Here is a 12,817-nt window from a genome sequence, read left to right as displayed (position 1 = left end):
GCAGGACAGGGCCGCCGGCAAGAGATGCTCCTCTCAGCATCGCATATGATCTAAAATATCTACACGAGTGCCTGCCCAAGCCACCAGCAAAGGCTTCCCCTGCTGTTCCACAGCGCTTTTCCCTCACCCATAGAAGCACTGACCTTTTTCCAGAAGTTCCAGGACCTCCGAGCAGCCAGAGAGCACCAGGACGTCGTCGGCGTTTAATGCGCGCCGGACGTTGAGCATTGCCGTGAGATGCTGCACGCCTTGTTGCAGCAGCTGCAGAAAGAAACACAAGGCGCGCATGTCTTCTTGTCAACCATTTCAAGTACTTCATTGAAATTTCTCTAAACGAAAGTACTGTAAAGGGTTGATGGGCTACTGGGAAACCCAACGGACGTTTGCTGGGGGGGTCAGCCAATGTGTGCTCCCCGAATTTCTCGCGGCACCAGGGAACTGTGGAGGGACACCTGCTCACTGCTCACGCATGCGCTCTCGCAACTCGCTGCCATGTTCACGTGCGGCGGTTTGCGATGGCCGAGGCAACCCATTTCAGCAGGGCCAGCCAAGGCACAGTTTCTCTTTTAGGGGCGAAGCACCTTAGGGGCTTGGACTGTTGGTGTCTTGTCGTCATCGTCTCGTGTCACCGTATTCTTATGTAGTCACGGCACTAAAACACCGGGACACTCGTTTTCCAATGCTTCATGCTAGGACGTAACGCATACTAAAAGAACACGCCGGGACACTTGTTTTTCGTTCGCACTTGCTTGCTTGCTTCTATTTTGCTCTGCACTCACTTTAACTTTAAAATTTGCCCTTCCCCATTTCGAATTCCCCTTCTCCTTTGTCATCGTAATTGGGATGTTGCGTATTTCAGCGCACGCCATGTGGCACGAAAGAGACTTACAATCTTCGAATACACTTATACACTGCATGCTTTGTCCTAACCCAGGTTTCACGTTAGTGAAGATGGATTGTTTTTTTTTTTTTTTTTTTTTCAAAGAACGAGACAAAACAAAGTTCAGTGAAGGGGCTACGACGAATCAGGGAGAGGGGAAAAAAATTCCCCCACTGCTCTTCTGTGCTTAACCTAATGCCGGGAAGTCACATACCTCCACCACCATTTCCCTCTGCTTTGCGCCCCACTACACTTCTGCAAGTGAGTTATGAAGTGGAAAATACGAGACGCTTCATAAATACAACAACAGAGTTCACAGAAAGCGGGTCAAGGTAGGCTAATAGTAGCGCTTTCGCATTAGAAAGGCGGCCCTTTCTCACACTAGTTATTCGGGTTAAAGCAATGATGACACAGTGCAGGCTTGTGACAGACACCGCAGATAAGCCCCACACATTAAAGGCCAGTCAAACACTTTTTTCTTTTTATTGCGATAGTATGCCCTTCCCTTGAACCCACGTGCCACAGTGGCTGGTTTAGCAGCTCAGTGATGATTTAGGAATGGGGTCCTTCGGAAACGGCCATGTTTATTTGGACTTGACCTCGACGACAGCCAACAGGGAACCCACAGACATCCAGTGGAGTAACAGCTTACGCCCCGTCCCCCTCCTTACCCTCTACATTGGTGGCACCTCTAGTGATAGTGGTGCCGCTACAACATAATACAATTTTATACAATTCGTTCCGCCTTCTGGGTGCATGTTTGACTTTGTAAACAAGTGCACCACCAGCCATGCATGGCATGTTCCTGGACACAAGGTGGGCATTTTTTACACAGTCCAAAAAAATGAGCCTCGTCTCCTGCAGTGAGAATCATTGCTGCTGAACCTGTACGCAGGGCAGACGCATTAATGTAACAGGTTGCTGTGTGTCAGGTCAGCTCTTTGGGCAACCCTCAAAAGAAAGCCGCACAGCAACACCAGCTCTATGCGGATTCTGGATAAGTAACCACTCACGGCCAGAAAGGTGTCCTGGTTGGCGTTCAGCCAGGACTGGTCGTCGTCGCCCTCCTTGCTCTGACAGAACATGTAGAGCAGGGCTCCCTTGCGCCACTCAATGCACTCCGCAAGCTCTTCCCCAAGGCCGGCCACCACCTGCAACAACAACAACACGGGGGTGACACCGGGGCGACCCCAGGGTTAAACCAGGGGCAGGTACAGAACATGGCCAACAGGAACCAGCGCGGGCACGATCACCAGCTGCTTTCATCGCCAAGTGAAGGCAAAACAAGCTTATGAAATATGTCAAGGATGACTAGATTCCAAAGCTTTCCATTCATGCTGAGCTCATTTTCCTTCAGTGTGCACTTGATCAAGACAAATTATGTGGGAATGGCGGGCTCACGCACCAACATGCCTTTGCACTGCACCTTGTAAATTTCTTCCACTGCCACTTACTCACACTCAAGCAGCCCATTGATGATGCCGTACCACACAACTACCTACTCCAGGCTACCTACAACACCACCTACAACATTACCTACAACGCCAGTGACTGCATCCTTGCAGTATGAGCTAGCTCACGGCTCCCCACATTCAGTCCTAATCCCAGCACTAGGCTACACTAGACTGTGCGACGTCCACTGACCGTTTTGTAGCCCATGTGCTTTGTGATGTTCTCGACATGTTCGAGGGTCCCTGCACGAGAAGCAAAGCGGCAGTTATGGCCGAGTAGTCGTCAAAAGTCAAGTCAGGACGCAGAGAAGCCCTCTCGGTGTGGGCACTCACGAATGATGGCCTGGACTCGCTCCAAGGAGTCGCTGTCTGAAAAGTCATTGTCCGCAAGCCGGTTTTCACGGCAGTAGGTGATGTCGAGCACGATCTGAAAGGGAGTTGAAAAGGAACGAAGCCACCGTGTTGGTACACAAACGCCTGCAGTCAAGTGCACAATGCAGCTTCTAAAAACCAGATCAAAAATCCCCCCCGCCCCCCGGGGTCGCACTTCATGAAATCGAGCTCAATCTCAGTTGGACCTCAATTTCATTACGCGAGGGCATTTTCAGAAAAGAAAGAATGCTCTGCGATTATGACTGCATGCACAATTACGCCAGCCTTTGCAAATCACTCCACTCCATGGTGATGATAATTAGTTGTTTAACGGGGCAAGGGCAGCTATATGACTCAGCTCTGACTGAACATTGTGGGCTCATTATTGTTCCTGTGTGTGTGTGTTATCTAGAGTGTAGTTGTCCCCAATAAAGTTTCCTTCAATAACACTGCTTAAAGCGAGGCAAAAAAATTCCAACTTCTGATTGTAACTTTCCTTCTTCATACTCCACTGAAGAAAAACCAGATACATAAACAATATTTACACTTTTTGAAAGGAATAATAGAAGCCTTTGTTTGAGGACAGGACTGCTTTGTTGAACAAGTCTAACTAAACCCCAATAATTATTTCTCCGAAAAATTGAACGCAACCCCACAGAATTAATGCATAAAATTAAGATCCTTGACAACAGACTAGCAGGAACTCATACCCACTCACCCTGAAAAAAGCAAACAAACCCCAAAAACAGAACTGAAATTAAAGTCTGTGCATAAAACCTGCCCCTGCAGTGAACAGGTTCCGTTACAAAAAATGAGTTAAACTGATCCGGTTCTAGTGTCAAAAATTAAAGCCATTCCACTCAGCGTGAAAGCTGACAGAAGTGCATAGAAAGTGATTCATCATAATCGGCTGTAGCACCGTTAGCCCCTCCCTGCTACCACCCAAAGCAATTCAAATTTCCCGCCTCTGTACTGCTCACGCGCCCCTTGCCTGAAACAGCGCCAGAGGGGGTTCTGCTCTTTTTGTGCTTGCTTTTCCTCCTGCACGTGCTGGCGTTGCACTGCCACTTTTTTTCGCTTACTATCGTAAAGACCAACCCAACGAGCATTCCTAACTAAATGAACGCAGGCGCTGCCGGTTAATGACATATATTTTGCGTCAAAAGTACCTGCATTTTTTTTTTTTTTCCGGTAAACAACCGCGAGATGTATGACAAGCACTAGCATTTCACAAGTTTCGAACGGTTACGACTATTTAAACTGCTTGGTTTTCGAAGCCTCTCCAGGATGCCCTATGACGGAACACCGAACTTTGATCCATTATCTCGCGGCTCCGCCTGGTTCCAGCAGTCGTTAGACATTGACCGTTACAGCGAGCTACAACAAGGCGAGCTCTGCACAAGTGCTCTGCACTTAAAATAGTGCAACCTCAGCTCTAATGTGCCCAGTCATAGACCCGGGGTTGTTTTTAAGGTTCAAACGAAGTTTCGGGTAAATTTTCTCTACAAAACGGCCTATACCACAGCGGTGAGGATAACACTTCAGGGTGGTTAATAAATAATAATGGTGGATTTGAAGATCTCTAGTCCATTAGCGAATTTCTATACGACAGTATTACCCGGTTAAGCTGTAAATGTGCTCGTTCAAGCAACGAACTACAACTGTTTAGCCTTTTTGTTCATGCAAATTTACCCTGACGGTAAACTTCAACCCTAGGCAGTGCTGGAATGCCTGGTGGAGTTCCAAACATAAACAGTTAAAGTACAAACCCTCCCTTGATAACGCTTATGTGAGCCTCCACCTTCACCCCTGGCGTTTTACTTTTTTCGCAAGGAGGAACTGAAGCGAAAAATGCAGCACGGAGAACAAGGGCTCACCCTCTCACTTGCCAGCTGATCTACAGACATCTTGGGAAGCGAGTACTCATTAAAGAGGCCATGAAGACAAGATACGAGATTGGTTCATTAAAAGACCACCTTGCCCCGATAGAAATAATAATAGCCATTTTATTGCAAACTTCAAACAAATAATCCAGATATTAAGGAAAACGTATCGAGCAGTGGCAACTGCAAAGCAACTTTCCGGCAACATTTCTATGTCACATAATCTTGTTTGTGTGAATGACTGCCGCCGACCTCAGCCACCCCCAAAAAACATGAACAAAACATGAACGGGCAAGTGTAGTGGGCCCCTAGTTCCGCCCAATCCTATCATTCGAATGCAAACATGCAGGTAACACACTGATCATTGTTTTAACGGCGAAGCTATTTAGAAATTCGCTGATTCCGGCGTTTCACAAAACTCGGTATAACAGCATAAATAAAAGAAATCACCGGCACCGGCAGGATTCGAACCTGCGCCTGGTAGATCAACGGAGTTACAGTCAGCTGTCTTACCCACTCGGCTACAACCGAGAGTTTGTACCCAACAGTCAGACGGCTTACTCACTCGGCTGTGACTGTGGGGAGAGGAATCGGTTGATTGTAGGGTTTAACGCGCTGACGCAATGCAGGCGATGAGGCGCGCCGTAGTGGAGGGCTCTGGATTAATTTCGACCCCCTGGGGATCTTTAACGTGCGCCGAAATCTCGTACACACGGGCGTTTTTGCTTTTCGCCTGCATCGGAAAAGTGACCGCCACGGCCGGGAATCGAACCCGCGACCTCGTGCTCAGCAGCGCAACGCCTTAGCCACGTGGGGAGAGGAATCATGCCACCTAATCCACACAGAACACGTGACAGGGTGCACGTTGCAGCTGCGGGCACCTGGTTTGAGTGTGCGCGTTCCGTTCGTTCGTTCTGGTTCCTCGATTTGCTTCTTCTTCGCCATTATAGCAACAGAGATGGAGTAGAGGTCGTTGCGGCAACAAAGAAGCAGCGAATCGGCTGCAATCATGGACTTAAACCATCTTGATGGTCGTGAATGTTGCGTACAGCTTCGCTACCTTCAAGTCTTACGCATTAGTGTGAGCTTCCTTCATTTTTTTAGTGCTGGCCCATACTAAGTCGCTTGTGCCCATATTTAAAATTTTTCAAACTTTCTTCCGTATTTTCGGCTAAATAAACTGCTTTTGTGGGTGGAACGTAGCTGAGTGGGCTGCCAAAAGTTAAATTTTGCAAACTAAACCATGTTGCACTTTGTCTTCATGGTCCCTCTAAGACTGCCTGAATGAATGCTTCGTCGATTGTTTTGTCAGAAAAGCGACAGTCAAACGTTTGAGAGAAAAGGAGAACACCCAAAAAAAAAGCAGAGAATCCCACTGCTGGGCCTAAAGCAGGCGTGAGCACTTTGGAGTAGCGCAGGGAGCAAGAATAAGGGTGTTTCCAAGCAGCTTCGAAGCGTTAAAAGGTGAGTTTCAGAGCAGTCTCATTAATGACACTTGGAGTACATTTCCAGGGTGAGGCCTGCATGTAGAAAACCATGCCCATCTGTGATTCGCACGAAGAACATATACGTGCGCAACAAGCATGCACAATGTGCGAGCTTTTGAAAACCTGACCAGACATGAATAATAATGGCAAAAACAAAAACTGCTCGTGACATTTTTTATCTTCAAAGCCTTGTATGCTTTTGGGATTTGAGCTACCAGTTATGCGCAATGACAGTGCAGGTGAAGCGCTGATGTGTGCACGTTTAAAAACTTAGTTTTCCATACAAGAAGGCCTAAAATTTTACTAGCAGCTAATTCTGTGAGTACAGGCTGTGTGACAGCAATCCTTATCAATCTGCACTCACTGCGTCTTCGTGCCTGCAGCTGCTGCTTCCGACTCCAAATGTTTTCATTTTCTTTGGCATTACTTTCCTGCCGGACAGATGAGTGACTGATGTTCACACTGCAAGCTGGCTCGCGCGCTTGCGTTGTTTGTGTGATTCAATGACTTCATTGTCAAACTTTTTAACACGAAAGTGTTTTAGTCCTAAATACAGGAAGATTTCACATACGTCATATCCGTCACGGAAATGACGCCAGCACAACGAAGCAAGCGGCCTGTACAGGGTGCACCCCTGCACACAGGGTCTTCTTGCGGGGAAGCAACCTATAGTACTATTGGCGGTGAGCTCGACCACGGGCGGCGCTGCGAAGCGCGCCTCCGTGACGTCAGCTTAGGGATTCTCGCATATGTCGTCTGCTTCACTGGGGCTCGCTTTCCCCGCTATTTCTTTGCGCTCAGTTGACGTCTGATGCTTGTGCGCACCAGATTTTGCGAGTGCGTAACTTTTTATCATAACAATAGACTTAAAATCACATAAACTAGCTCAGGGCGTGAGTTTAAGTATACTTTTAGATACTGCTCTGGGATAAACATTGCCAGCGTCACCCCATTCCTTGCGAAGCCGATCCTGTGCGGAGCGCGAAGAGTCGGAGCTAGGCGTCAGCTTCTGTATTGAGCAATCTTTCTAACAAAAAAAACAGCCAGGTGCTAGTAACTGACAACAACGAAAATACAAGACCAAAACAAATTCCAGGCCTTTGGGGCTGTCGGCTTTGGCAGAAGGCATTGCGCTTCCCAGTAATCATATGTAAGGTAGAACAGTTTTTGCAACCTTGCTGAACGCTCGAAAGTGTTGCATCACATCACTTTACGTTGTCATGGCATGAAAGTATGCCGACATGCGCTATGGCACGCAAAAAATGTAAATTGAATTCCAAATAACCTTCTGTAAGTACAGGCGCGTGCTGGCTTTATACCAGGTTTCCAACCAGTATGGAGGTGTATTGATCAAAACAAGTCACGTCTACGGTACAGATACAGTAACACTATGCTTGTTCAGACCTGCAGGGAAATTCAGTACATTTCTCACAGCATTATCTCCCCAATATTCAGATATGCGTCATAGGAAAACTGCGCTCAAGAGGAAGAGGAGGAGGAGGAGGAGGAGGAGAGGGAACCTAATTTACCAGTAAAATCGAACTGATTAGTGGGCCGGGTCCTCAGTCCAGGACAAGAGAGTAAGAGTATTGATTGATTGTAGGGTTTAACGCGCCGACGCAACGCAGGCGATGAGGCGCGCCGTAGTGGAGGTCTCCGGATTAATTTTGACCACCTGGGGATCTTTAACGTGCGCCGAAATCTCGTACACACGGGCGTTTTTGCTTTTCGCCTCCATCAGAAAAGCGGCCGCCGCGGCCGGGAATCGAACCCGCGACCTCGTGCTCAGCAGCGCAACGCCTTAGCCACTGAGCCACCGCGGCGGGTAAGAGAGTAAGAGTAATTTCCTTGGATTCATAGAACGCCATCCCGAGTAGACTAGGATTTGTTTCTTACGCCTGGATTGGGTGGCAAGCAATGAAGAGATTTTTGGAAATATTCTTCATTTTTAATTCTTGCAATATATGCACGGATACTATTTATTGCGTTGGTTAGCTAGTATATCACACCTTTAACACCGTAATATAGTCATCATTGTTTGGCTTGACAGTAAGTTCGTTATGATAACGATGGTTACTGTAGAAATTCGGAGCACAAAATAAGCCTTCGATTACTCAGTACAACGTTGCCTGGGGCGCGATCGCGGTGCCGTAGCACAAACCTTCTCTTTGTATTTGCATGTGAATAGACAACGCACGCTGCGGATATGCATCTTCTTGCACGCATTCACAACGAAAGCCAATTTGTGAAAAAGGGAATGAATGCCATACAGCCTTAAGAAAATATACGCACAATCTTCGTGAGCCTACCAAACATTCCCAAACCTACTAATAACACATTTATGATGGTACAGAAAAACTAATGCGTTGGGAACACTTCATAAGAGCATCTCAAAAACAATTCAGGGAAGCCTATGCATTTCGAATACTTATCAAGGAGCTCTGAGGGCTGAACCCCGCGAATAAGCCAGGAAGGACGAGTTATAAACGATCTTATGACCGAGGCTCTCAAGAAGGTTGTTCTCTCTTTCTTCAAGCGTTGCAAACTTGGGGGGGTACAGACTGAAGTTATTCAGTTGTGTCAGAAGCTGGCAAAAATAACTGAATTATAGAAACAAGCTTTTTGATGCCCTAAAGCATCAAAGCGGGTGATTTCTAGCGCAGGCACTGCTGCCCCTCACAAGCGGAGTGTAGCAGACGACAGCGGCGCGAGTCCCTAAGCCGACGTCAGAGCCAGGGGGCGCCACTCAAACATCTCATCGCCAATAGAGTACGTAATACTTAGGGTTGTTCGTTTTCGGGTTTTATATTTTAACACGATAGTTTTCTTAGGCCGGGATAGACCAAGATTTCACGGATGTCATATCTGCCATAGAAATGACGCCAGTACACCTTTGCCGAAGCGACCCGCCAGCAGGACGTCACTCGCCAAGCACACCCACAAGACAGCCACCGTCCCGCAAATCACGCTCAGCTGCAGATTTCGCTGCACAATTCCCTTTCGTGTTTTACCGATTCCTATGACAGAGGAATCAACCACACTTTTTCCTACACAAATGTGTCCGTCAAGCAAGGCGACACCAATGGTCGCTTTGAGAGAGTACGGTTGCAGGCAAAAGATGCCAGGTTTATTGCACCTAGAGGGCAATGATGATGCTTCCTTTCACATCTGCACATACTGCACACATTCGAGTCCTCACACTACTCTCTGTTACAAACAAACCATCTGTTATGTGCTACATTTTCTTTGTGCACGCACGAACTGACTGCCCGTTATGCAATGGAGAAGAATAAGCATCCAATCAGCAAAGGCAGACAGTCTTGGCCATTTTCACACATGCAAATGTAAGTGGGCTGACTAGCGTTTGGCTGAGAACCTTCCGCACCTGTACGTGCCTCTCTCATTAGATGCCTTATGGCCATCTGGCATGTTACAAGTCATGCATGTACTGAGCTCTTTGGTTGCCAATGAACAACTGTTTGTCACCGATAAAAATGGAGGCAGCATTTGCACTAAATCAGTGTATGCTGGGCAGTGTTCGAGATCTGATTACTGTCAGGCGGAGTACTCGCGTTGTTTTCTTTGTCGGAACCCTACTTGCCATTACTTCCCTATGCTCTTCATTTCGTTCTGGATTGACCAGTTTTAGAATTTGCCTCTAAATCTCTGTCGTTCGACTGGGGACAACTCGCACGCAAGGAGGTGGCTAGCCACACTACCTAGACGCAAAATATTTGGAATGGCCAATTACCAAATGCTTGAGACGACCGAACTTTTCCTAGGAATGCCGCTCCTGTGGTGTAGACTAGGCCAAACTGGTAGCCAATGGGAATGCAGCTGTTTAATCTTAACGGTTTCGCAGTCTGCTTGCTGTGCAACCAAATGGCATTACTTGCACGCACAGCACTGGTCGCACGTGCATTTTTAGCGCAATGTCGCATGGAATTTTTCGCAAGTATGTCATCAGCAATGTCTAAAAGAGACCTCCGTTATGAAACGCCAGTCTTGATTATCGTAATATCGGGATTTCGGTGCAAACAGGCTGAGATACAGTTACTTGCTGCACTTGATCTTGTTGCTGCGTGTGCATAAACTGGTGAATAGTGGCTGACTAACTGTTACATGCAACCACAAATAAACCCAATTAAGAAAGAAAAATGCTGAAATAACTTGTTCAAAACATATGTAGAATTTTCTTTTTTTTTAAGGAGCACAAAAATATTTGCAATCGACAGATGTATCTGCAAACAGCGTGTTCTTGAAGTGAAAATACCCCGATGTTCACAGGCAATGTTCACGGCAATGCGAATTTCACAAGTGCAGATATTTCCTCTACCAAGTAAGGAAAAACACACCATGTCTTTGCAGCCTAAGAGAAAAAAGTGACATTTAACTGAACCAAAAAGAAAAAGAGGTAACAACAACTGTGAGGATTACCGTCAGACATTTCTCACGGCAGTCGCCTCTGATTGCCTAAGCATGCCACCCGGATATTCTCTGGGACAAATATTCTCTGAAAACTTATTCCTACAGCTAGCTGCTCCTGTGGCGCTGTGGTATAGCACCTGCTTTGAAACGAGAAGGCTTCAGGTTCGAGTCTGGCAGGTAAAGGTGCTTTTTTATAACTTTCCGAAAATTGTTTTTTGAAGTTTTCGCTAAACGTAATTAATTGTTAGTGTTTTTTTTTTTTTTTCATTCTGTTTATTACTACATCAAGCGATCGACGCACAGAACTTCTAGAATGGCCTGGATTAGGTTTAATATAGGTTGTGTTCTGTGTAGTTGGGCTGTGTTACGTTGGGTTCGTTGGCAGTTGATCTGGATTTGGGTAGGTTGTGATACGTTAGGCTAGTTACGTTAGGTTTGGTTCAGTGAGGTTAGGTTATGCTAGGTTACGTTGGAAGGTAATATTACTCAGCGAATTTTAGGCCAGCCAGCTTTTATCTAAACTGCCGTGGGATCAGACCCAGCCAAAAAAAAATGGGGGGGGGGGGGGGGGGGGGCGAATGCCACAGGTTTTGTTTTGTTTGTTTGTTTAGAAACCAGATTGGCTACGCAAGCGGACGCGCGCTAGATTTGATACAGCGATAAGCAACGGACACTACGAAGTTTCGTACCTTCGCTAGATCGGGTAGCACTGCTCTTCTTCCGTCTTCCTTCAACAGCTCGTCTTTCTTAAGCCGGCCCTTGAGTTCGAGCAGTTTCGAAAACGATGACTCCAGCAGCGAGGGCACTGCACATACCAAAATAAAGTCACAGGTGAGCACATAGGTACCGCGGTCAACCACTTTACTGTCGGCAAAATCGTGCAACAAAATAAGAAGGCACTTTTCGCAACGAAAAACGAAATAGTTTGGATGGCGACAGACGCCGCGTTCGGGCCCGCCCCCCTAAGTTCTATAAACAACGCAGGAAGCTAAGGGAAAAAGCCATGGCAGAAGCTACTGTCAATGCTTAGAAAGGAAGCAACCTTACCTGCTGATTTAACTTTAAGGTCCTCGACAAGTCGTATTAAATCATCGACTTCGTCTGTAATTTCTTTCGCAGCAGCCTCCTCCATCCTGGTACAATGTTGCTGACCTGCTTTCTGCAATCGGCCAACATCGAAAACACAAGATGATGATGATACGAACAGGGGCGGTATTCTCGAGTTTTGTCCCTTTTGCGTCCCTTTCAAAAGTGTCCCTTTTGGCGAGCCCTGATTGGCTAAAAGCAAACAACCAGAAGTGACGTAACGCAAGCGCGACAAACCTACTGCCAACCTTCGTCCATGCTGCCAACGTTCACTTCTTAACCGGAAGTACGTCACGATGAAAGGGACGCAAAAGGGACGTTTTCAAAAGGGACAGTTACGAGAATACCGCCCCAGTTGTCAAAGCGGGTCAAAGCGCAATATTAATCAGTCAATAGTAAGTTATCAAACTAGCAGTTTGTTACACAAAATTTTTGTATAGTAAGAACAAAGTTTATAAATTACCCCAGAAATGTATATATTTTTTTATACAACTACCGAAACCGAAACTAAAATGACCTTGCCAGCAGTTGTAGTCCGCGTTCTTAGATTAGGTAGCCTAACAAATTTAAAAAACGTTGCTTATAATACAAGAACCTGCCTAAAAATGTTCTGTGCCTAACATACTTGCTCAGCAACAGGTTCCCGCGTACATTTATTTTACTTTTACACGCACCTGCTTTCATGTTTGAGGCCAAAAAGAGGCTCCACCACAATTCACGATTTGCGGTAGCGCGTGAAGTGTGTGGGCAGCGAAGTCCTTGGCATTCTCAGTGTTCGAAAGCAACTGAAACCACACTGCATGCCGTTACTGCCAGTGGCAAATTTACATGCCCTCGGTTGAGACCAACTTGTTGTGTGGTGAGCGCTGCGAGCGCGGAGCAGCGTCCCATTTTCACTTGGCATATGGATCAGGGACACGCTCGAACGAAAGTTGATATGTAATTGTGGATGCCAAAAACCATAATACTGTTATTAATTAGTAGTAATAAATATTTATGGACGTAGCATGCTTCCGGCGTTTCCCGAGCCGAACGGCTCGCTCTTCCTATAAGACTCCGACGCTATCTTCGCGCGCTTGGCATTCCTCCAGTGAAGCAGCTCGCCGGACAATATTGTCACGTAGCCAAAGACGACGTACGCAGTTGTCTTCAAGGAAAACAGGTTTATTGGAGCGAACTTTTGCAACTCAAAGAATACACAGGCGGCGAAACAGCAGCTGTCAACAAAGT

At 46.7% G+C, this 12,817-nt stretch overlaps 1 protein-coding gene across 1 annotated transcript; it reads right to left on the bottom strand.

Moving 5' to 3' along the window:
- Nucleotides 1-143: 143 nt before the first annotated feature.
- Nucleotides 144-11,664, bottom strand: LOC144177849 (RAB7A-interacting MON1-CCZ1 complex subunit 1-like; the record flags this gene model as incomplete). Its single annotated transcript, XM_077705432.1, has 6 exons — nt 11,549-11,664; nt 11,191-11,306; nt 2,665-2,758; nt 2,525-2,574; nt 1,894-2,031; nt 144-261 (listed from the first exon to the last, which is right to left on the bottom strand). Coding segments are annotated over exons 1-6 (601 nt in total), but the record flags the coding sequence as incomplete, so codon positions are not given.
- Between the last annotated feature and the right edge of the window lie 1,153 nt (nt 11,665-12,817).

The sequence above is a fragment of the Haemaphysalis longicornis genome, unplaced genomic scaffold (genome assembly GCF_048455015.1).
Source record: "Haemaphysalis longicornis isolate Haplotype H1 unplaced genomic scaffold, Haemaphysalis longicornis Haplotype H1 scaffold_324, whole genome shotgun sequence".
In the NCBI taxonomy this organism is placed as follows: Eukaryota; Metazoa; Arthropoda; class Arachnida; order Ixodida; family Ixodidae; genus Haemaphysalis; species Haemaphysalis longicornis.
The sequence above is the reverse complement of the archived record's forward strand: the minus strand, read 5'-3'. Positions and strand labels throughout refer to the sequence as shown.